At 39.1% G+C, this 23,258-nt stretch overlaps 2 protein-coding genes across 3 annotated transcripts; one reads left to right on the top strand and one right to left on the bottom strand.

Moving 5' to 3' along the window:
* The first annotated feature begins 49 nt into the window (after nt 1–49).
* LOC132121429 (transmembrane protein 184B-like) lies at nt 50–12,865 on the top strand. Of its 2 annotated transcripts, XM_059530787.1 has the most exons (10): nt 50–430; nt 1,677–1,898; nt 1,987–2,152; nt 3,483–3,573; nt 4,600–4,675; nt 4,766–4,857; nt 4,970–5,139; nt 10,343–10,537; nt 11,894–11,920; nt 12,082–12,865. In XM_059530787.1, exons 1-10 carry the CDS (start codon nt 422–424, stop codon nt 12,309–12,311), a joined length of 1,278 nt encoding a protein of 425 aa, XP_059386770.1. In that variant the 5' UTR covers nt 50–421; the 3' UTR covers nt 12,312–12,865. The 2 variants fall into 2 exon arrangements, with proteins under 2 accessions (XP_059386770.1, XP_059386772.1); XM_059530789.1 differs by lacking the exon at nt 11,894–11,920 and having other exon boundaries at nt 51–430.
* A 1,286-nt stretch (nt 12,866–14,151) lies between these two features.
* LOC132121428 (transcription factor MafF-like) lies at nt 14,152–18,216 on the bottom strand. Its single transcript, XM_059530786.1, has 2 exons — nt 17,109–18,216; nt 14,152–15,926 (listed from the first exon to the last, which is right to left on the bottom strand). Exons 1-2 carry the CDS (start codon nt 17,142–17,144, stop codon nt 15,483–15,485), a joined length of 480 nt encoding a protein of 159 aa, XP_059386769.1. The 5' UTR covers nt 17,145–18,216; the 3' UTR covers nt 14,152–15,482.
* Between the last annotated feature and the right edge of the window lie 5,042 nt (nt 18,217–23,258).

The raw sequence follows: 23,258 nt of genomic DNA, 5'->3' as shown, positions 1-23,258 counted from the left end.
TTATTTTGAAGTTTATAAAGCTACAGCCCATTTTAGAAATAAAAGCCGCTTGTTGTTGTAGCTCACTTCACAACCGCTTTCCACTTTTATCCCCGTTAAACTAATAATCCGCGAGAGATAATATTCAACAGCGAGGGGAGTTGGGAAAGAAGAAACTGCCTTTCAACGGCAATCCACCTATGACTGTACATAAAGTCCTCTAGAAGAGTCGTGGATACACTGAAGCGCTCCAAAGACGTGGTGAAATACTACACGGGAACAAATATAAAAAAGCACGGAGCGCAGGTTTTCCTGCAGAGATCAGCGGCGCTGGGATATAAACATGGATGACGGGCAGCAGCGATGGCTTTGAAGAATTAAGGCCGAATTGCTTGTCGATTGTTTTTCTTTGTGCAAGGCGAATTGTTTTAAACCTACGTTTATGTTATTGGTAAGTTGCTCGTTTATCTATTCTGTAGATATTTTGTGTCCTTACTAATTTTAGGGAGAACTTCGACTAACGTTATTTGACCCAACTAAATTGATAATGCTTTTCCAAATAAGCTCACCGGATAACACGAAAATTGAACGCTGAATGCATTCAATATATGATTTACTGTTCACTCAACAATTAAAACTGTGTAATTTATGTTGATTCAGACCTGTATGACTCCGTTTCCTCGCCAGAGTTGACCATTATGTCTTTTCTTCAATACAAAGTTTTCTTCAATACAAAGAACATTAATGAACATTTACTAATGTGTTCCAGAGAACACACAAATAAGTAAAGAACGTCATATAGGTTTCAACAACATTAGAGAGAGTAAATATGACCAAACATTAAAGTACCTGGTTAATAAAACCATGACGTAAGCTATAAGTTGGTGTAAACTGTGAAGATGGCCACTTTTAATAAGACGAGAGATACACACTAAGATGCTGCATCAACATAATTTCCCGTTCTTCCTTTTTTGTAAATAGAAAAATTAAATCCACAATTTCTGTGAACCTAATTTTATCTTGACCCTTTTTTAAAGTTTTAGTTACAGTTAGTGCTTATTTACAATGTGACCCTTTTCTTGTCTGAAAACTGCCACGTCTTAATATTTTAGAAATTAATATTCTGGAATCGATTGTGATGAAATTTGCATGAAATGATTTTTGTAAATACATATTATTGATCTTATGGTGAATTCGTCCATGCATATGTTTCATGGAAAAAGTTGACCTCGTAATTTTTAATTAAACTCAGTCTTCCAGTGAAACCATAGACTTCTCTCTGGTGATGTTTGCCGGACTTCTACAATTGTTTAGTCTGCTTAATTCCTGACCCTTTCAATTAACCATAAGTTCGCATTCAGATTTGCCTCCATCCAATCAACAAACGATGGTTAAAACCAAGTCCCCACCATATTATTTTTTACAGTTACCCTTTTTACTTGGATGTGCATCACAATATCAAGAAAATATCTGTTTCTTCTTCCGTTCCATTGCGACTTTAATCTCTGAATGAATTTAGTTTAATTTCTTTGCTTGCCCACATTATCCCCGTCTTACTGTGAAATGATTAGTGGTAACATCATACTGTTTCACACTCATCTTTCCTTTGCTCTGGTTCATTTTCATGGCATCACATTTCTACTTTAAACACCCTTTGCTTCCCACTGATTTTAACACCCCATTCTCTATTGCCACAGCTTTTGAGACGTGACGTGCCATTGTCTGTTCATTTTGGGGAGGAAGTTGTCAAGATGGCTCCTGGTTCGCTAGCCACGCTAGCCCCTACTGGGCCCAACATCTCCTGGCTCCCAGAAGCTCCTCTGCTCACTCCAGAGCAGCCCATTTTCCTCATGACAACTACAGCCCAGGCAGTGTCAGGCATCTTCGTGTGGACGGCACTTCTACTCACCTGCCACCAGGTAAACAACAACCCCTGAACCAGCTGGCCCTGTGAATCAAAACGCAATCAGATTATTTCAAAGTGTTTATTTTTGTTGTTTTTTGCAGATCTACATGCATTTGCGTTACTACAGATCTCCCAAGGAGCAGAGGCACATAGTGCGCATCCTTTTCATCGTACCCATCTACGCCTTTGACTCCTGGCTCAGCCTTCTCTTCTTTACCAATGACCAGTACTATGTGTACTTCGACACAGTCAGGGATTGCTATGAGGGTAGGCTTTCTTTTCAGCTGTCTTCGCATATGGAGCTTTTAAAAACACAACACCTTTGCGGCCTGTTTAATAGCCGTCTCCTGCTAGAGCTGCTCTCTGGATCTGTAGTCAGCTGGGATTTCTAGAAGTAATCGTTGCATAGTAACCGTGTTTATCACACATCAGTGGAGCGGATGCACATGGATAAACCAATAAACCAGGTGCTCTTTGACACCAGACTAGTACTGTAGACCTTCAGCTGCACTACTGTCTGTCTCTGGACTCTGCAGCTGTGGCTGCTGGGTGCACGTGCTAAATATAGAGCTGAGCTCCACTGCCACACATACACTGCTCCTCAGAGCAAGGGAAGGGGACAAATGAACACCCACTGGGGATGCTGGTTTTATAGAGTGCAACTCTTTCTGGAAGTAAAAATCCTGTTCATTTTCTACAGTAGATAAATTTTTTTAGATTATAACATGGGAACATTTCATAACAGTACTTTTGGGAATTTGATCCACACTTGATAATGAAAACAACAACAAAAATTATATTTACATTAAAAAAATTGCTAATAGTAGCTGGTTAGGTTATTATTATAATTTTTTTTTTTTAAGAAATGTATTATTTTATTCAGATAGGATGTGTTAAATTTATCACAATTGACAGAAAAAGACATTTATAATGGTGGAATATAATTTAATATATATCTATTTAAAATAAATGTACACCGTAATCAAATATATTTGAATAGAAAAGTTATTTTAAATTGTAATGATTTTACCATATTACTGTTTTGACTGTATTTCTAATAAATAAGCATAAGAAACATCTTTCATAAATAGTCTCATTTCCCCAAACGTTTGAACGGTAGTGTACTTTATTACATCAAATCAAAGTTTGTAATGGTGTGTGATTCGTCTTGGTTCTGGTTGGTTCGGTTCAGAAGTTTCTGAAATCCTTATGGAGAAAATGACTGGTAAAAATGACAAGACTGCTAGAAATCTATGTAATTTTTGTGGGCGTCCTATAATCTCTGGGGTAGAAAAGCATATGGTGTACTCAAAGGATGAAGGCTTCTGGTATTGCATTTTTTTTGTGGCATGGCCAGACCATCACGAGGGAAATTTTGCCATGCACCCCTGTATTGTTTAGCAAAAGTCTTTTTTTCACCAAAGTCTGCTGTGCTTGATTGCCAAGTGCCACAGTATGAGATTAAATTATCGAGGTTTACTACCAAATGTGTTTTTTGAGAAGACTCAAAAGAAATCACCAGATTTTAAAGTTTTTGTATCATTCACGTAAAATAAAGCAATAATTTCAGTACTAATTCAATCCATCTTTTTTGCAGCATTTGTGATCTATAACTTCTTGAGCTTGTGTTATGAATACCTTGGAGGAGAGAGCGCTATCATGGCTGAGATCAGAGGAAAACCTATTGAGTGAGTGTCATATTCCAGTCATTCTTTTGTGTGAGAATTTTTCAATGCATTCCTCAAATCAATGCTCTTATTGATGTTTGATGAGACTGCAGATGTATTTGTTAAGGGCGTGTTTATAGTTGGCATGTTTCGTTCGATGAAATGCGATTGCTCTGTTAGTGTGGTTCATTTTAATAAGTGTGAATGCTGCCATTTAAACTTTGGTGCACCAACACTGAGGCTACACGACAACGTTTTCAAAACAATTCGCTTTTAAACATATCCGCACAAACGTCCAAAAATGCTCTATTACGTATGCCATGTCAGTAGTTGGCGCTGTCACCTTGTTGCCGTGTGTATATGATTTGATGTAGGTGAAGTAAATCCACACTTTGCTGAAGAAGCATTAGCAAACTCTTAAACTGCAACAACAGTACCATATACTCCACCATTGTTGTGTATGTTTGTTCGCACTTGCCTTTAAATCAACACATTCTTCACATGTCTACATGCAAAACATGTACTGTGTATGCGCATGACGTCACCGTTTTCAAAGATTCCCGTTTTGGGTGTTTACATGGAAACAGTAACAATCGTGTTTTCAAAAACTTGCACTTTGAAACCTGTTTTCACAAATACGCGTTTTCAGTCCCCAAAACACCGTTGTTGTGTAAACTAACAGCCAAAACGCATAAAAAGCTTCCCGTTTTTGGCTGAAAACATTGTCTATAAATGGCCCCTGAGACCTCCTGCCACTGTTTTGACTCCTTTACTTTAAGATACTGTGTGTACACACATGAAACAAGCGGATTTAGCCCAGCACGCAAAACATGACCGTATCCTTGTGCTTCTTGTTTATTCATCTTTAGGTCTGTGTTAAAAATGACAATTTTGAACGCTAAGCAAACCAGGACTAAATGTGTCATTTTCTTTTTGGTCCGATCCGAAAGAACGAAGAGAACTGAACTACAAGTGTAAACACACCTTAAGTTAAGGAACAGCTTCCCATATTTAGGTGAAACCGATCTTGTTTTTGTTCTGCTGCAGGTCCAGCTGTTTATATGGAACATGTTGTCTTTGGGGCAAGATCTACTCCATTGGCTTCCTTCGATTTTGCAAACAGGTTTGCTTTTAAATCACCTTGAGGAATAGTTGTTCCTATTTATGTTTTCAGATATTTTTTGAGTAATTTGTTTGTTTATTCATTTCACAGGCCACTTTACAGTTCTGTGTCGTAAAACCCCTGATGGCCATGATTACGGTCATCCTGCAGGCCTTTGGGAAATACCGTGATGGGGATTTCAAGTATGTGCTTCTCATGTGATGTCTGATCTGTGGCTATGTTTATCCTAACACTCCAGATTTAAAATTTCACAACAGAATTGTTGATTTTAGAATTATGTTTCTGATCCCACAGCGTCGCTAGTGGTTACCTGTACGTGACCATCGTCTACAACATTTCAGTCAGCCTGTCTCTCTACGCTCTTTTCCTGTTCTACTTCGCCACCCGAGACCTCCTCAGCCCCTACAGGCCAATGCTCAAGTTCTTGGTGGTCAAATCGGTCATCTTCCTCTCCTTCTGGCAAGGTAAGATCTACTGCTAAAAAATATTAAAGTCAACATGAAATCGAAATTGACCCCATTTAGATTAAAACATGGTCTTTGTTTTACTGTGCACATTTCATCAGTCTACATTATTCTAGAAACAAAAAAATCTTTATTATTTTCATCAAAACCTGCTAGAGATTGACCGATATGGGTTTTTCTATAGCCGATGCCGATGTTTAGAGGTCAGGGTCAGCCGATGGCCGATATATGCTGCCGATTTTTAGGGCCGATATCTTGATATTTTCCCCTTCATTTGCATGCTAAAATGTCACACTAATAATAAGTGGATGCACAACATTTCTACACTTATCATCATTTATTGAGCACTGACTTGAACCATCTCTCGAATCTTAATTTTGTGCACTGCACGGTATTAAAATAAAAAATGTATCCAAAGTTAACCAAACAATCAATAAACTGACCAAGTATTAAATATATAAAACAGGTAATATAATATTATATATATATATATATATATATATATATATATATATATATATATGTCAATCATTTACATAAAAGTTTTAGAGCATTTATCAAGTAGAATTTTTCAAGTTTGCTGGAACATAAATGTAAACTTAATATACATTTAAATAAATAAAATTTTAGAAATAAAAATCAATTAAACTGAAAAATATAAAAAATTAAATATAAAAAATAAATAACAGTAGTGCTGCAAACACACTAGCAACCAGCAACATTTGTGTTTGGTATAAATGTCACAGAACATCTAAAGTGCATTCTAATTACAAACTTACATCACAGTCTGTTCATTATAAAAATAAAGTACAGTCAACCAAACATTTAAAAGGTTACACTGGTCAGTTTAAATAGACCGTCCACTCTGCTGTTATGCACGTTTTTGCTCATGTGAAGAGGATGATTTTTTCCATCTAGTTTACATAAAAAAAATAAAAAATATTATAGTTTAACGTTCAGATACATAGCGAATATGGAAACAATTGGATATGTGCAGAACGAGACGTGAGCAATAACCTCCAAATACATCTAGTCAAACCCGCGCTCGCTCGTCCTCATATGGATCGGATCATTTTTCGGATCAGCAAAACATTAAATAATTAAATTAAAATATATGAAATCAACTTAAAGTGCACATGGCATAATATCTTCTTTTTAACATAATAGTCGGACTTCCCAGTCCCATTTCCCAGTCTGCTGTGATGGTGAGCAGTTATCGTCACAGAGCTCTCCACCCTCGGGATAGTTCATCCACAACTTTATTTTCTCCTGTTCATAAAAATCGGGCACAATCTTTTCACTCTAACCTCTTTCCTTCATCATTATATCTGACAGGGAAGCCAAAATACGCGGGGCGTTCAAGCTCCTCCGTTCCTCCGCTCGCCATGCGCAACTTTTTTTCTTTTTTTTTTCATAAATCAATACGCGGGTCACGTGTGTGCCAAACCGAAGATATTGATCCGAACGGATCACGGATCAATGATGATCCGTTGCCAGAGGCGGCCTTACCTATGTTTCACCCGTTTCAATTGAAACGGGCCCCGCCCTCCAAGGGGGCCCCCAACAGAACAGGAAAATCCCATTCATTTTCTCCCTAGGATATTGATTTTCAGACATAATGTCTAAAGTGGTCTCCAACACGTCGCTCGCGAGAGTAGCTCGTGACCTGATTGGAGGTAGCTCGAGGGCCGTTCAATATCGCGTCTTTTGCACGCTCAAGTTCATTATTTCAAATAATTGAAGCGACGCACTCATTTTTTTCCAGGCGCAACAAGTCAACATGAAGGATGGGGGTGCACCCAAACTACGGGTGTTTTTTCTAAATAAATCTTTTAGCAGAGCTACAGCAAAGCGTTTTTCGGTGGTGGAAATCCATTAGCTATTAAAACTTCTCTGTCGTTGTGGAGAGCGCATGGTGCATAGCAACGACAGACGCCACGGGAACCGAATTTTACTATTAATAATAAAAGATAAGCTAATAATGTGCATTGTAAATGTCAGTATTTTGTCTGTAGCGAGCGGAGAGAGGAGTTTCTCTCGCTTGAAGCTAATAAAAACACACCTGAGGTCAACAATGCTCCAGGAGCGGCTGTCAGCTCTCGCTCAGATTTCAATTGAGCACGAGGTGACAAAATCGCTGGACAAAGATGAACTTATCAGGGCATTCTCAGCACTCAAACACAGAAGGGGGGATTTCTAAAAAGGGTTCAGGTGAAATCTAACGTTACGCCCGCCGCCCGATGAGCTGTCCATGGTGCTGAAATAACGCGAAAACATCGTTATTTATTTATTTATGAAGTTCGGTTCAGTGTCAGTTAGACACTTTTTCTTCTTTGCTTTTGTTATACGTATTACGGAGCCCAGGAAGTCACCTGTGTGAGTAAAAAAAAAAAACAATCCGTGGCGATGGTTTTGCAAACCGTGCGCACAGTTTATAAACCGTAGGCCTACTCACGAATTCTCAAACTGTTCCCTCGGTTTAACAAATCGTGCCCACGGATTAATAAACCGTACCCACGAGTTTCTAACCCGCGCTCTCAGATTTGTAAACAGTGCCTGCAGTTTCTGAAATCTGTACCCACGAATTCATAAACCGTGCCCACGCTTTCGCAATCCGTTCCCACGGGTTTGTAAAATGTACTCACGGATTTGTGGCTCACTCATTTTAGAAGAACACCAGGAGACCGTTGTCAACGAATCTTATTGTACATTGTTTTATTGTGTATTAAGTGGAATATCAAATTGTCTTAACTGCGTCTAACGGGTATGGGTGAATATACAATTTAATATGAATGGCGTGCATCAAAATATTTTGTTTATTTGTGATAATCTTAACACTTTAGTATTATTTTCTAACCAGTATTATGACTGATATTTGACGAATTGTTTTTTTCCTTTTTTGTAAGTTTTGGACAAAAGCGTCTTCTAAATATGTAAAATGTAATAATAATAATAATAATTATTATTATTATTATTTGTGTTTAACTATAAATGAGTTCACTTAGTACTACAGTAATATGTTTGTCATAAAATATTTTATCAATGCTTTATTTTTATAGGCTATAACCTAACCTTTTACAGTTTTGGATAAAATAGGCCTACATTTTTTTTGCATAATTTTTGCTTAAAGCGTTCATAAATTATTTTATGATAAACATATAGCTGTCTTAAGTTAACTCATTTATAGTTATAAACTCTAATAATAATAAAAATAATAATTATCATTATTATTATTATTACATTTTATAGGCTACATTAGAAGACGCTTTTGTTATTTTTGTTATTTAGTATTTTAAAATACTAAAGTGTTAAGATTATCACAAATAAGCAAAATATTTTGATGCACGCCATTCATATTAAATTGTATATTCACCCATACCCGTTAGACGCAGTTAAGACAATTTGATGTATTCCACTTAATACACAATAAAACAATATACAATAAGATTAGTTAACAACGGTCTCCTGGTGTTCTTCTAAAATGAGTGAGCCACAAATCCGTGAGTACATTTTACAAACCCGTGGGAACAGATTGCGAAAGCGTGGGCACGGTTTATGAATTCGTGAGTACAGATTTCAGAAACTGCAGGCACTGTTTACAAATCTGAGAGCGTGGGTTAGAAACTCGTGGGTACGGTTTATTAATCCGTGGGCACGATTTGTTAAACCGAGGGAACAGTTTGAGAATTCGTGAGTACGGTTTAGGGCGCACGGATTGCCAAAAACGTCGTCACAGATTTTTTAAAAATTATTTTTACTTACACGGGTGACTTCCCGGGCTCCGTAATACCGCAAGTTAAGAGGATGTTTGAGCTGTTTTTTTTTTTTTTTAAGTCAGCCCAGACAGCTGAAAATATAGCTACTGGGCAAATCAAATAAGCAGTGATGTTGCCCTGCGTGAAAGGGCGAGGCTTATTCCAACGTAAAATGCTGTATTGCATATAGTTTGTATAAAGCTGCCTTTTAATGAAGCTGAAAGTGCGAGTAATAAAATAATATGATGCAAACCAACAGGAATCCTTGCTTTTTCTGCTCTATTATGTTTACATTTTATGTGGGCAGGGCCCCATATTAGTTATTGAAACGGGCCCCCAGATGCTTAAGGCCGCCCCTGTCCGTTGCACCACTACTATAGTGTCATTTGAAAACATAGCAGTTGCGTTTTAAAATACAACTACGAGCACCACGAAACCATTTAAAGAGGCGCATTCAGCGTTCTCCTTGATGGGAAACAGTCAACAAAGTGAAATGATCTCCAACGTATGGCGCGCTCTCTTCATTTTATCAAATGATCATAATCACAGCTATTCATTTTACAGTCCTGCTACTAGCACTTTATTCATACTAAAACCTCTTTAATTCGGGTGAGAAAGCTTTTTTTCCAAGTGGCTTTTGCACACAATAATAATACCGCTGCAGAGTCATTTTGCAGCATTAAGGTTATTAATTGATCGTTAATTTAAACGACGATCGATCATGGAAATTATCGAATATTGACATTCCTAAATACAAATGAGTTGGATGGAAACCTGGTTATTGTCTGCATCAAACCATGCTTCCGAACAAATGTGATTCACGGTTCTGGGCAGCTCCAGGACAGCTGTCTCTCCGAGCGTGGTGCTGTCTGTGAGCGGGGTGGAGTAACGTAGCCCTCAATCACGCTGCAGTGTTTGTGAGAGCTGTCAAATTCTCCACCCCATTTACAGAATGAAATTCTCTGACTACCTTTATCTCTCAGGACTGTTGTTGAATCTTCCAAAAGTTTTGGCTTGGGGTCCTTCACATACGCAGCAGCACTTTCCACTGCAACAATAACACGGGGCTGCCCGCCGACGTGCCTGACTTTAAATCAGCGCTACTAAACACTGATATCGGCCGATGCCGATATATTAAAAAATGACAAGTATCGGCCCGATATATCGGCCGACCGATATATCGGCTGACCGATATATCGGTCGACCTCTAACCTGCTCCACCCCTTAAATAACTTTTCTTCTTCAGTGGATGTCAATAGGTGTTTATGTTGCCCAATTATTGTGTTTGGCTTCTGTATGTGATGTCAGTTCTTCATGGATAAAACCAAGCCCTACTTTTTTCTTCTTGTTGAATATTCTGTGAACGCATTGTGTAAAGTGAATGCAGTTTCATGTTGACTTTTTAACTATTTAAAGCTATTGGTAAACTGATCTTGCTGGTCTTCCAGGCATGCTGCTGGCCATCTTGGAGAAATTTGGTGCGATTCCTCAGATCAGCTCTCCTGAGGTTTCTGTCGGTGAGGGAACCGTTGCAGCTGGATACCAGAACTTCATCATTTGCATCGAGATGTTCTTTGCCGCCTTGGCCCTGCGACATGCGTTTACCTACAAGGTCTACATTGACAAAAGACTGGATTCCCTTGGTGAGCTTTAGACCTTTGTTTCTTTGTTCATGAACAAATGCATATGTTTTGTTTCTCCTATATATTTATTACAATGTTAAAAAAGTAGTTTACACTACAGTTAAAAAGTTTGGGGTCTGTAAGATTTTTTTAAGTTTTTGAAAGAAGGCTGCATTTATTTGATAAACATTTGTGTAAAGAGTAATAATAGTAAAAACAGTATTATTATAAAATATTATTAAAATAAAAAAAAATATATATTTTTTTATTATATTTTAAAATGCAATTTATTCCTATGATGGCAAAAATCAATATTCAGCAGCCATTACTCCAGTCTTTAGTGTCACATGATCATTTGTTGAAAACAGTTTTGCTGCTTAAAGGGATACTCCACCCCAAAATTAAAATGTTGTCATCGAACCCATAAAAGCTTCGTTCGTCTTCGGAACAAAATTAAAGATATTTTAAATGAAAACCTGGAGGCTTGTGACTGTCCCATAGACTGCCAAGTAAGTCACACTGTCAAGGTCCAGAAAAGTATGAAAGACATCATCAGAATAGTCCTCCTGCCATCAGTGGTTCAACCGTAACATTATGAAGCGTCGACAATACTTTTGTATGCAAAAGTTGTTTTATTCGTGTAAAAAGTATTGTTGTCGCTTCATAATGTTACGGTTGAACCACTGATGGCAGGAGGACTATTCTGATGATGTCTTTCATACTTTTCTGGACCTTGACAGTGTGACTTACTTGGCAGTCTATGGGACAGTCACAAGCGTCCAGGTTTTCATTTAAAGTATCTTTAATTGTGTTCCGAAGACGAATGAAGCTTACGGGTTTGGAACGACATTGGGGTAAGTGATTGATTAATGAAAAAATTATAATTTTGGGGTGGAGTATCCCTTTAAAATTTTTGTGGAACTCATTTTTTCAAGACCTTTTGATAAATAGAAAGTTTTTTTGGAATATAATTTTTATTTATTATAAATGATTTAATATTACTTGATTAATTTAATCCATCCTTGCTGAATAAAAGTATGTATTTCAAAAGTAAAAAACTTACAGACCCCTTGCTTTTAGTTTTTTACCCTAATCGGGAAATGGCTTATTAAAATTACAAGAACAGTCATTCTCTCTTAACATTTTGTCACAGTCACAATGGCTGACTCTCTCTTTTCTTCTTCTGCTTTTCTTCTGTAAATTAATTCCTCAATCCATTCATTGTTATCTGTTCTTTCAATGCATTTGATTTATTTATCTTTGCACATCTTGCTTTCAAATTCTCTTCATTTTATTTACTCATCCCATGCAACACATCGCCCCTTCCACCCCTTTCCATCTTTTCTTTATTTCTCCTTTTAATGCTGCGCTTTAAAGACCCTGTTCCTACATACGGACAGTACGGTAGGCTACAGTTCCTGATTCTTAACCACATCTCATTTCTGTTTGATAGTGTAGGGACAGAGAACTCTTAAAGGGATAGTACACCCCAAAAATGCGAAGTTGATCTTGTTTTTCCTCTCTGCCACCATCCATCTCTAATTAACTTCTTTGTCCTTCTCAAGGCCACTGTTCCCCTATGAAGAGCATCTCCAGCAGCTTGAAGGAGACCATGAACCCTGGAGATATGGTTCAGGATGCCATCCACAATTTCTCGCCAGCCTACCAACAATACACCCAACAGTCCACCCTGGAGCAGGGGGTCACCGCGCCACCCATATCCCGCAATCACAGCTGCATGAGCGCCCGGGACAATGAGAAAACCCTGCTGCTTAGCTCCGATGATGAGTTTTAACTCGCTCACCTGTCGACCTGAGCAGAGGTACTCCGTAAGGCACCGTTTACTGCTGTAGTAGAAGAATGATGAGGTTATGTTAACATAGGAACAGGTTATTAAAGGACCATCTTAAGCAAGTAGTTGCGTTCAAGTGCAGTAGAATATGAAATTAAGCCGCTTATACTTGCTTAGTTGTTGAAACAGTCTTTAAAGAGCAATCTTGATGTGCTTTTATCTGATTATGTTGAATGAGTTGAATACATTCGTCTGTACGTTTAGCCAAATTTTGAAAACCCACATGTTCTGACACTTCAGCATTTGACATAATGTATTTTTGTCTACGCTTGTAGTTTTATATAGGGGGTGTTTGGACATCCCAGCATATTTATAAAGAGCGGCGTATTGGAGGGCCCGCATTCGGTGGGAATGTTTCCGTTTTTGATTTACAGTTTCCAGTACACCTTTCCTTCCATTTCAAAAGTGTTTATAGCTTCCCCAGAGATTTAAAGGGCGGGTACTGCAGTGAATGAAAGAGCGCACTGACGTTAGAGAGAATACCAGCTGTTCAAATACACCATTGTTGTTTTGACGGATGAATCGAGGGACGGGGAGAGGTGGATGGTTCACGATAAGATTACAGATTAAGGCAGTCTTGATTATAAAGCTGGAACATAACTTGCCTGGTGAAGATTAGCACAGACTTTCAGAAAAGTGTGACCACCCTGCCTGGACCACTGCAGAAATCTAGGTTTGCTGAGCGGTTGAAAAGAGAGATTTAGGCTATGCTTCTTAGTGTATGCTAGACTTTCACTGAGAAAGAACCGTGAAGTACCATCAGTTTATCCCTATTCTGTTGTCTGTCTGATGGTAATGCGAAATTTGTATAGTTTGAAGAGACAATTCACCCAAAATTAACAGTTTTGTCATTATTTACACACCTTCATGTCACTCTAAAACTTAAGTTTCTTCTGTGAAACACTGTTTCTTTTCATACTATGAAAGTCAGTTAGGGTCCAAATCAGCATTGAATCTTTCATAAAAAAAACCCCACAAAGGCACATTTCAAAATATCTTCTTTTCTTTCGCACTGAAAGTAAATCGTACAGGTATGAACAACCTTGTAGGTGAATAAATGATGACAAAATTGTCTGTTTTTGGTGAACTGTCTTTTTAGTAGCTATTGTTTCTAGATATCCCACTAGAGGGAGGCATATTTCAGTTCACACCCTTTATCTTTATGGGACACGCCTGTTATCATTGATCCTTTGAGAGCCACACCAAAGTTTCTCCCTTTCTTCAGAAGCTTCCGCCATTTGCGCTTTACCTCCTCAGATAGCACTAGGCCCTGGAAGACCAACCTTGAAGCTTGCTGTTGATTAGATAGCATCTTTGGAGTTGCTTATTAACTGTCCTACACTTTTATTGGTACAATTAAGGCCAGTATAAACAATGCGGCTGGAACCAAGTACGAGTATGTATAGGTACCTGCTTCTAGTTATTATGTTAGTGTTTTGCAGTCTATTCTTTATAAGGGGGAGGATTTATTTTAATAATAATATAGACGTTATTGTAACTTGCACTAAGCAGTTTTGTATATTTAGGAGAAGTCTGAATATCCTAGAACATTTCTGTATGTTAATATTCAGACAGTGGTTTAAAGTAACATAGGAAGCACTGTTACATTTAAAATATACATATTTTGCGAAAACATATTTTGAAGTTACACTAAGACATTCTTTGTACTATCATGTTATTTTAAACAGAGCATTATGTATTACTATGTCAAAGATTTTGCATCTATTTTTTCCCCCCTTGATGCTCTGGCCTAGGAAACAATAAAGAAAGTTTTGTCTGTAAGCATTTGTGAGATTTGTTTTTACTCAGTGAATACACATTTTTGTATATACAATATATACAACATTTATTTCAATTAAATGATATAAAATAGACAATGAATTTACCATAGAAAAATACAGATAATAAATACAAACATCAGTTGTTGTTGGGTTTATTTATTTTTTTTGTTTAGCTCTGCCCTCTTATAAAACGTTCTGCACATTGTTCAGGGATATGATCAGCAGAGATTTCCATTACCTGATCATACAGTGTCACCCTGTTTACTGGAGTAAACCAGGCTTGTAGTCAGCAAGTCATCCTGACGACCACGGGTTAATGTGATGTACATGTGACATTATTTTTGTCTTTCACTTTCCTTCCGTCACTTTCTTATCCTCCTTTTTTCTCCCTCCCATATGAGCTGCAAGTGCTCACTTCTCCTTCTGGCTGCTCTCTTCCCCTTTGTCCTCTATTTTCACATCTTCCTCAGATTCCCCTTCCACTCTCTTTTCCTTCTAATGGAATTTTTTTAATATTCCAGCTGTCCAAAATACTCCGTTTTACTACGTTTTAATCATAAATAGCAAATAATATGTATATATATGGTCTTGGTTTTAAATACAAAAATACCACTACAAACAAGTCGCTCTAATATTAGTACAAATATGACCCTCACAAGTACTGAATCATTTACGGGTAATAAGGCTGTATACCTTACCATTACTAAACTGCTAACTCATTACAACAAGTAAACATTACAAAAAATACACAACTCAAACAATGACCCCAAACTAGTCGATCAGATATTTAGACCAATCACAGCTCAAATTACCTTCAAACATCATATTTCGAACACAAATAAAATAGCTTCTATGTCTGTTGTTGAACATTTGTCTTTTATACAAACATTAAAATATATAAATGGCATGTATCAATAGATCTGCACGTTCTCTAGTCCCGCGATTCATTAATACCATGGACATAATCCAGCAAAACTAACCAGCTTCAGAAATGTTGAAGACAAGTTGTTACGACAATTATTTTTTTAAACACGTATCACCATCCAGAAAGCACAGTAATGGGCATAAATAGCGTTAAAGCTATCATTAGCAATAGCTTTGTGCAGACTTATACACTTGTCATGATATTAGAGGCCACAACAACAGTACTGAGATTATTCTTGGACATTTACAAGACTGTATATACAGTCTCTGTGTGTTTATATATTTAAGTGAATCTGTAATTCCCAACTGGTACTTGTTTTTCTTCCTGTATATGTGAGTATACATGGTCTGTCTGTGTGATCATACTGTGTACCTATGTTTGTCTGTGCATCCATGTGAGCGTGGTGCCCTAGGATGCTCCTTGCTCTCTGGGGGTGTGCACCTGCTTCGGTGACTTCACTATGGTAATGACGGAGGCTGTGTTCAGGCGGGGTGTGGTGGCCAGCAGACTGCCTCCTCCGGACTCCAAACCTCTGGCGAAGCGCTGCAGGGCCGCGAGACGAGCACCCAGCCCTTCCAGCTCCCGCCTCATACCTGCGTTCTCGGCCCCCAGCCGCTCCACCTCCCGCTGCAGCTCCTTCTTCTGCTGCTCCAGGGCTTCACGCTGGGACACACGCTTTACCCGACAGCTCGCCGCGTAGCCGCGGTTTTTCAATGTGCGCCGCCTCTGCTTCAACTTCTGCACTTCCTCGCGTGACAAACCCCGTAAGTGCATGTTGAGCTCGCGCACAGACAGCGACATGAGCTCACTGTCGGACAGCACTGGGACGTTCTCCCCGCATTCCCTCTTCACCTGAAATAACGGGACATTAATTGCACTGTAAAACTATTCTTGGTTAATATGTTAGATTTACTGTAAAAAAAAAAAATGCAACTATTTTTGCCAGAAAATTCAGAGTATTGTAAAAACACCTGTATAGTTTTCAGCATACAACCATATTTTTTATTAAGTGTTATAATGTTAATATACAAAAATATTCTTTCTACCTAAATGTGCTGAGATTCACTATAAATAATAGAAATGGTAAAATAGAAAGCCAAATGATGAAGCAGAGTTAACCAAAAGTAGCCGTTCTATAAAACATAACCAATACTCCTTATATATACGGTTCACAGGGCTATACACAGACAAAATGCCATCAGAGTAACACACAACACTAAAATAATACAACTCCTACTAAATAACAGAAAACACCCTGATGTACATTACTGATAACAAAAATGAGAAGAAAAGAATTAAATATAACCATGTGATGTTGATGTCACAAAGTGACTTCTTGGAATGTCCTATTTTATCTTAATTATGTGGCAATCACTGATTAATATAATGTTCTCTATTACAGATCAGTGGTGAAAATTCATAGTTTTTGCCAGCAAATATACAGTATTTTACAGTAAAATTACATAAAATGATGGTACACCATTCACAGTTGCTCATTATATATGGTAAGGTAACTTACAGACAGTTAATCAATGAACAGGTTTTATTTTTAGCATTTTTACAGTATATTTTGTACAAATATATATACACAAATACATACATATATATATATGTATATATATATATATATATATACACACACATATACATATATATATATATATATATATATATATATATATATATATGTATATGTGTGTATATATATATATACACATATACATAAATATATATATATATATATATGTATATGTGTGTATATATATATATACACATATACATAAATATATATATATATATATATATATATATATATATATATATATGTGTGTATATATATATATACACATATACATAAATATATATATATATATATATATATATATATATATATATATGTGTGTATATATATATATACACATATACATAAATATATATATATATATATATATATATATATATATATATATATATATATATATATACACAGTGTGACAAAATTCACAAAAGTGTATTCAGTAAGATGATCTTTACCTTCAGGGCTTTACTAGCTCTGCTGTCTGAAGTCATTGTCTGGATTTATGTATCTCTGAAACCTGTAAATGTCAAATAAATTGATTAAGTGAAAATGTACATGGAATAAAGTCACAATATTGTGAATGTAGTCAAATCTTAAAACCATTGTTAGGTTTGACACAGCAGAACGATTAAATTCACATGTGCTGCAAAATCCTTGAGTGCCTTGCTCTTATAAAACATAATACAAATATCACAGACTCAAGTGTGTAATTAAATTGTTTTAATAAGTGACATCTTCCACCAGAAGGCATAGAACCCTGATATAATAACAGAGAATGATGTTAGACAAACAGAAATAACAATCTGCTATGAGAGATGCTTTGCTTTCAGTCTTATCGGCACAGATTTGCGCAACTTCTTTATTTCTGAAAAATATGATAATAGGATTACAGAATCAAGTTCTATATGAAGCATACATCTGTTCAATTTAATGGATTCATTTCTTTCCAATGAATTACTTTTAACTTGAATATGTAGAATACACATTTTTAAGATACCTGCATCAACCATTAAAAACTATTGGTTGACCACAATGAACAGGTGTGTTGTGTCATAGCTGGTAAAGGAAGGTGGGTTTTAAAGCAGAACAAGGAAGAAAGACAGGAACTAAAAGATTATAAATATATAATGTGGTTTGAGCGGTCAGCCTGCGCACACTCAATCTTGAAGACCATTTAAAGACAATAAACCTCCAGTTCTTATTTCTTATTTCATCTTTCTAAATCTAGGCTTCTCGGATCCAAAGAGTAGCAGTTTTTTGTTCTTGACTGAACCATGACTGGTCAAGGTCCAGATGCAGAAGTGTACGCTGCTGTCCATGAGCTTCCCGTCATGCGTGTTAAATGCGCCTATCATCCGCGAGCCGCTGCCTTAAATAAATCCACAGAGTCACAGTGATTCAGCACAAGTCCTCCATTCCTGACTTCACAGAAGCTCTTTCCTTTCCCTTCGCATTTCGTGTTTTACAGCATTTACAAAAGTCCCAGTTACTCAATTACAACAGATATTATCACTTACACATACAACTAATATAAAACTCCGATTTAGTAAACAACACCAACAACAACACAAGTTTTCCCTGAAACGTCTTGAGGTTAACATGCGCCATAAGTATTGCGTCAACTTACAAAGCGACAATTTAATACAAATCTTTCAAATATGTAATTATATATAACAAAGTATTATAACAAACACAAGAATCCGTTTATTACATGAGATACTTGTCCAAATCTAACTTATCTAGCTGTCTAACTTAGTCGTTTCTCATCGAAATCAACATACGTTTACACGTTTTGAGTAGTTCTGAACATAATACATACAGTTATGTTAATACAAATATATATTTGAACTGTCTGAATCGACTGCATTTGAGCAGCTAACGTTATTTCCTTATTACGCGTTAGCTTGTTGCTATACATAACATCGTGATAAAAACACGCTGTTCGCCCTCATTAAGACTAATACTATTAGACATGTGTAAAATATGACTAAATGATTTTAATAGAGAAATCTAAACCATAACAGTATCAGTAAATGGATATTACGTTAAAACAAACACGGAGTGCATGTACGTTACGTTATGTTACAGCAGGTTTGCTAACACCCCTCCGTTTCCTTAGTGTAAACAAATGTCGAAAAAAATAGAAATCTTGCCTGGTATTGATTTATGTTCTTTGCTGATTTCACACGAAGCTGAATATGAATTAGTCCACAATTCTCACCGCTGGATCGGTGTTTCGACTGACATACGGTATCGCAGCACGGCCCGTGTTAAACGCCTTCTTCCCGGAATCAGTCCACCATCAGCGGCTAGATCCTTTCATTCATAAAAAACACACACACGATGACTTAAGGCTTTAAGAATGAGGGCGGGACCTTAGCACACACGAAAATATCAGTCAACAACATTTTTTTTAATTAACCCATTTAATCCCACAGACATTTTTAGTTGAGTTTAAAAAGAGTAGGTGATGTCATTTACACATAGTTATCAACTAAATGAAAGTGTAGACTGACGTGAACATCTTTAAATGGTGTAAGCAGCCTACATGTACACAGCCGTTTATTTCCAATGAATAAAAACTATCATCCATAACGAGTATAAATGTATCCAAGGACCAGAATGAATGTCTAATAATAGCCTCAATCTTTTATTTTACGTTTTTAGCATGCTATTCGTTTTGAAGTGGGGTGGATCAGGGTAGGCTAATGTAGGACCTTTTGCAATTTTGTAAAATGTATTTTCATATGAAGCCGAAACGATTTCCTCCCTATATTAACCAGTCCTTTTCTGTTTGTCTGCATGGAGTCCTTTCTTTCCGTCGCCCAGTTTCCTCGCCTTCCGAGTTTCTCGTCTTCCGAGTTCCTGTTCCCGTTCCTGTTCCTTCCCTGTTTGTTTATTTATTGAATGGATTTATGGTTTTGACCCCGGCTTGATGATTTCTCTTTGGATTACCCATTAAAACCCATACTGCCATTGGATCTCTCGTCTCCTGCATTTCACTGGGTCTCCGATCGTAACAGAAGGACTAAATCAATGTCGAGATCCAGCGGTGTGGGACTTCATACCCGTTCCCCAGCCAGTATGGTGGAACGAAGGGCACGCTACGTCAAATTGACCACCCTCCGCCAAGAGGGGATTGAGGTGGGTGCTATGGCACAAATGTTCTGGACCCTAGCTGAGGGTATGGGATATAATGATGCGGCCCACTTTCAACACCGGGCTGGATGACCCAGTTCCTTGAAATGAAATGGAGCAGTTGGACGCTTATAATTTCTGGGAGTTTGTATTCTATTTACGTCATCGGTCTCCGTGGAATACCCCAGCCACACCTGTCTCTCCCGGTGGGATGGCCGATTCTAGACCGGGGTCTACAAACAGGAGGACCGCCAGCCCAGCACCACTGCACAAGAGGGCCGCCAGCCCAGCCCCACAGCACAAGGTGGCCGCCGGCCCAGCGCCACAGCACAAGATGGCCGCCGGCCCAGCGCCACTGCCCAAGATGGCCGCCGGCCCAGAGTCATGGCACAAGATGGCTGCTTGTCCAGCGCCTCTGCACAGGATGACAGCCACAGTTGACCCTCCAGAGTTGAGTCAGGCTCTCGTTGACCCTCCAGAGTTGAGTCAGGCTCTCGTTGATCCTCCAGAGTCGAGTCAGGTTCCCGTTGACCCTCCAGAGTCGAGTAAGGTTCCCGTTGACCCTCCAGAGTCGAGTCAGGTTCCCGTTGACCCTCCAGAGTCGAGACAGGTTCCCGTTGACCCTCCAGAGTCGAGTCAGGTTCCCGTTGACCTTCCAGAGTCGAGTCAGGTTCCCGTTGACCTTCCAGAGTCAGGGCTAGTCACCGTTGACCCTCCAGAGTTAGGGCCAGTCACCGTTGACCTTTCAGAGTCAGGGCCAATCACCGTTGACCTTCCAGAGTCAGGGCCAGTCACCGTTGACCTTCCAGAGTCAGGGCCAGTCACTGTTGACCTTCCAGAGTCAGGGCCAGTCACCGTTGACACTCCAGAGTCAAGTCAAGTCACCGGTGATCTTCATGAGCTAAGTCGAGTCACCGGTGTTCTTCATGGGCAAAGGCAAGTCACCATTGATCTTAATGAGCAGAGTCAGGTCACCAATGATCTCCATGAGCAGAGTCAAGTCACCATTGATATTCATGGCCAAAGGCAAGTCACCATTGATCTTCATGAGCAGAGTCAGGTCACCAATTATCTTTATGAGCAGAGTCAAGTCACTAATGATCTTCATGAGTAGTGTCAAGTCATCATTGATCTTCCTGAATCCAGTCTAAACTCTGCGAAACTACCAGAGTCTCTCCATGTGTCTGCGGAACTACCAGAGCCTCTCCAAGTCTCTGCGGAACTACCAGAGCCTCTCCATGCCTCTGCGGAACTAACAAAGCCTCTCCTCGCCTCTGCGGAACTACCAGAGCCTCTCCACGCCTCTGCTGAACTACCAGAGCCTCTCCACGCCTCTGCTGAACTACCAGAGCCTCTCAACGTCTCTGCTGAACTACCAGAGTCTCTCCTCGTCTCGGCTGAACTACCAGAGCCTGTCCTCGTCTCTGCGGAACTTCTAGGGTCTCGTCACATCTCAGCCGAACTCTCTGAGCGCTCGACTGATCCTGTCGTGGCCACGGAGGCCACCCTTAACTTGCTCATGTTCTCTGTTTCAGACTTGCCTAACCAGACCGGCTCTCCTGTCCCGCTGTGGTGGTCTTCTGCGCCACCCGGGTGGCCCTCTGCCTCGACCGCATGGATATGGTGGTCTTCTGTGCCACCCTGGTGGGCTTCTGTCTCGACCACACGTATGTGGTGGTCTTCTGCGCCGCCCTGGTGGGCTTCTGTCTCGACCGCACCGATGGGGTGGTCTTCGGCGCTGCCCTGGTGGGCTTCTGTCTCGACCGCACGGATGTGGTGGTCTCCTGCGCCGCCCAGGTGGGCTTCTGTCTCGACCGCACGGATATGGTGGTCTTCTGCGCCGCTCTGGTGGGCTTCTGTCTCGACTGCAGGGCTCCAATTCCAACTTGCTCCTCTCTGGATTCCTGCCCTGGCGGTTCGGCCCTGGCGACTGAACGTTATGTCCTTCCTGGACTTGTGTTTAGTTGTTGTTTTGTTTTTGTTTTTGCACCTCTTCTCTCTGTTTCAATCTATGGACCTGGCCCTCCGTCCTTCCCCCTGAACCTCCGCCGGTCCACCTCCCTCATGGGCTCCTTGTTTTTGTTTTTCTTTCTGTTTCCATCTATGGACCTGGCCCTCCGTCCCTCCCCCTGATCCTCCGCCGGTCCACCTCCCTCCTGGGCTCCTTGTCTTTGTTTTTCTCTCTGTTTCCCTCTATGGACCTGGCCCTCCGTCCCTCCCCCTGATCCTCCGCCGGTCCACCTCCCTCCTGGGCTCCTTGTCTTTGTTTTTCTCTCTGTTTCCCTCTATGGACCTGGCCCTCCGTCCCTCCCCCTGATCCTCCACCGGTCCACCTCCCTCCTGGTCTCTGTGTTCCTTGGTCTCTTCTTGGGTTCGGGTGGAGCATCTGGTAGCTGCTCCGTGGAGGAGGGGGTAATGTCACGCTGTCTGGTCTCTGTTTCCCTGAGTCTCCACTAGTGGTCTCACTTCCCCATAGGCACCTCACCGTAGGCACTACAATTCCCACAAAGCCTTCCCTTCATCACAGTAATTGCACTCCTGTTAATTGCACTCAGGTGTCTTCACTTGTTAGTCATTATCCTCCCTATATTAACCAGTCCTTTTCTGTTTGTCTGCATGGAGTCCTTTCTTTCTGTCACCCAGTTTCCTCGCCTTCCGAGTTCCTCGTCTTCCGAGTTCCTGTTCCCGTTCCTGTTCCTGTTCCCGTTCCTGTTTGTTTATTTGTTGGATGGATTTATGGTTTTGACCCCGGCTTGTTGATTTCTCTTTGGATTACCCATTAAAACCCATACTGCGATTGGATCTCTCGTCTCCTTCGTTTCACTGGGTCTCCGATCGTAACAGATATTAAACTGATTTCAAACTTCTATACTCTGCACATGGTTGGTAAGAATATGGAACGTTTTTTCAAAACCATGATTATTGTAATGATAAAACATTTCATAACAAATATAAGCAGTCATTGCCAGTTGTGGACTCGTTGGTTCAGGATCCCATTGTCTTCTAGTCTCTACATTTACAATTTGGATCTTATAACAAAAAATATTGCTGCATTATAAGCCCACAAAATTAACAAAAATGCATGCATTTAATTTTCTTTATGCACATTTTATCAATTGAATAACATAGTATATTTGACTGTCCCACATTAGTCAAAACATGCTGTCCCACTTTTGAAACATCCTTTAAATATAGAAAAGATTCTTAACACATCTTAATATTATTGCAACATTTGCTGTACAAATGCATCAGAAATATAATTTGATTAAAATGTAGAACTTTTTTTTTTGTATTGTTTATAACGGATTTATATCATTAAATGTGTCTATGTCACTGACCTTTGAGTGAACTTCACAAGGCACTTCCTCATTGCTGATTTTCATGACCACATTTGTGCAATGCTTATTTTAAAGTAACTAGTAAGTATTTATTCAATAATTAAATTGAATAACTCTTACTTTAAATGA

The sequence above is a fragment of the Carassius carassius genome, chromosome 39, assembly GCF_963082965.1.
Source record: "Carassius carassius chromosome 39, fCarCar2.1, whole genome shotgun sequence".
NCBI lineage: Eukaryota > Metazoa > Chordata > Actinopteri > Cypriniformes > Cyprinidae > Carassius > Carassius carassius.
Note: the sequence above shows the minus strand (reverse complement) of the source record. Positions and strands in the feature narration are given on the sequence as shown.

Bases quoted from the DNA above. Each gene is read 5' to 3' on its own strand.
- LOC132121428 (XM_059530786.1), bottom strand. From the start codon at position 17,144: ATGACTTCAGACAGCAGAGCTAGTAAAGCCCTGAAG. The intron at 15,927-17,108 runs GTAAAGATCATC...CCGTTATTTCAG, and splicing joins GAGCTAGTAAAGCCCTGAAG to GTGAAGAGGGAATGCGGGGA.
- LOC132121429 (XM_059530787.1), top strand. The intron at 1,899-1,986 runs GTAAACAACAAC...TGTTTTTTGCAG, and splicing joins TTCTACTCACCTGCCACCAG to ATCTACATGCATTTGCGTTA. The intron at 4,676-4,765 runs GTTTGCTTTTAA...TTCATTTCACAG, and splicing joins TCCTTCGATTTTGCAAACAG to GCCACTTTACAGTTCTGTGT.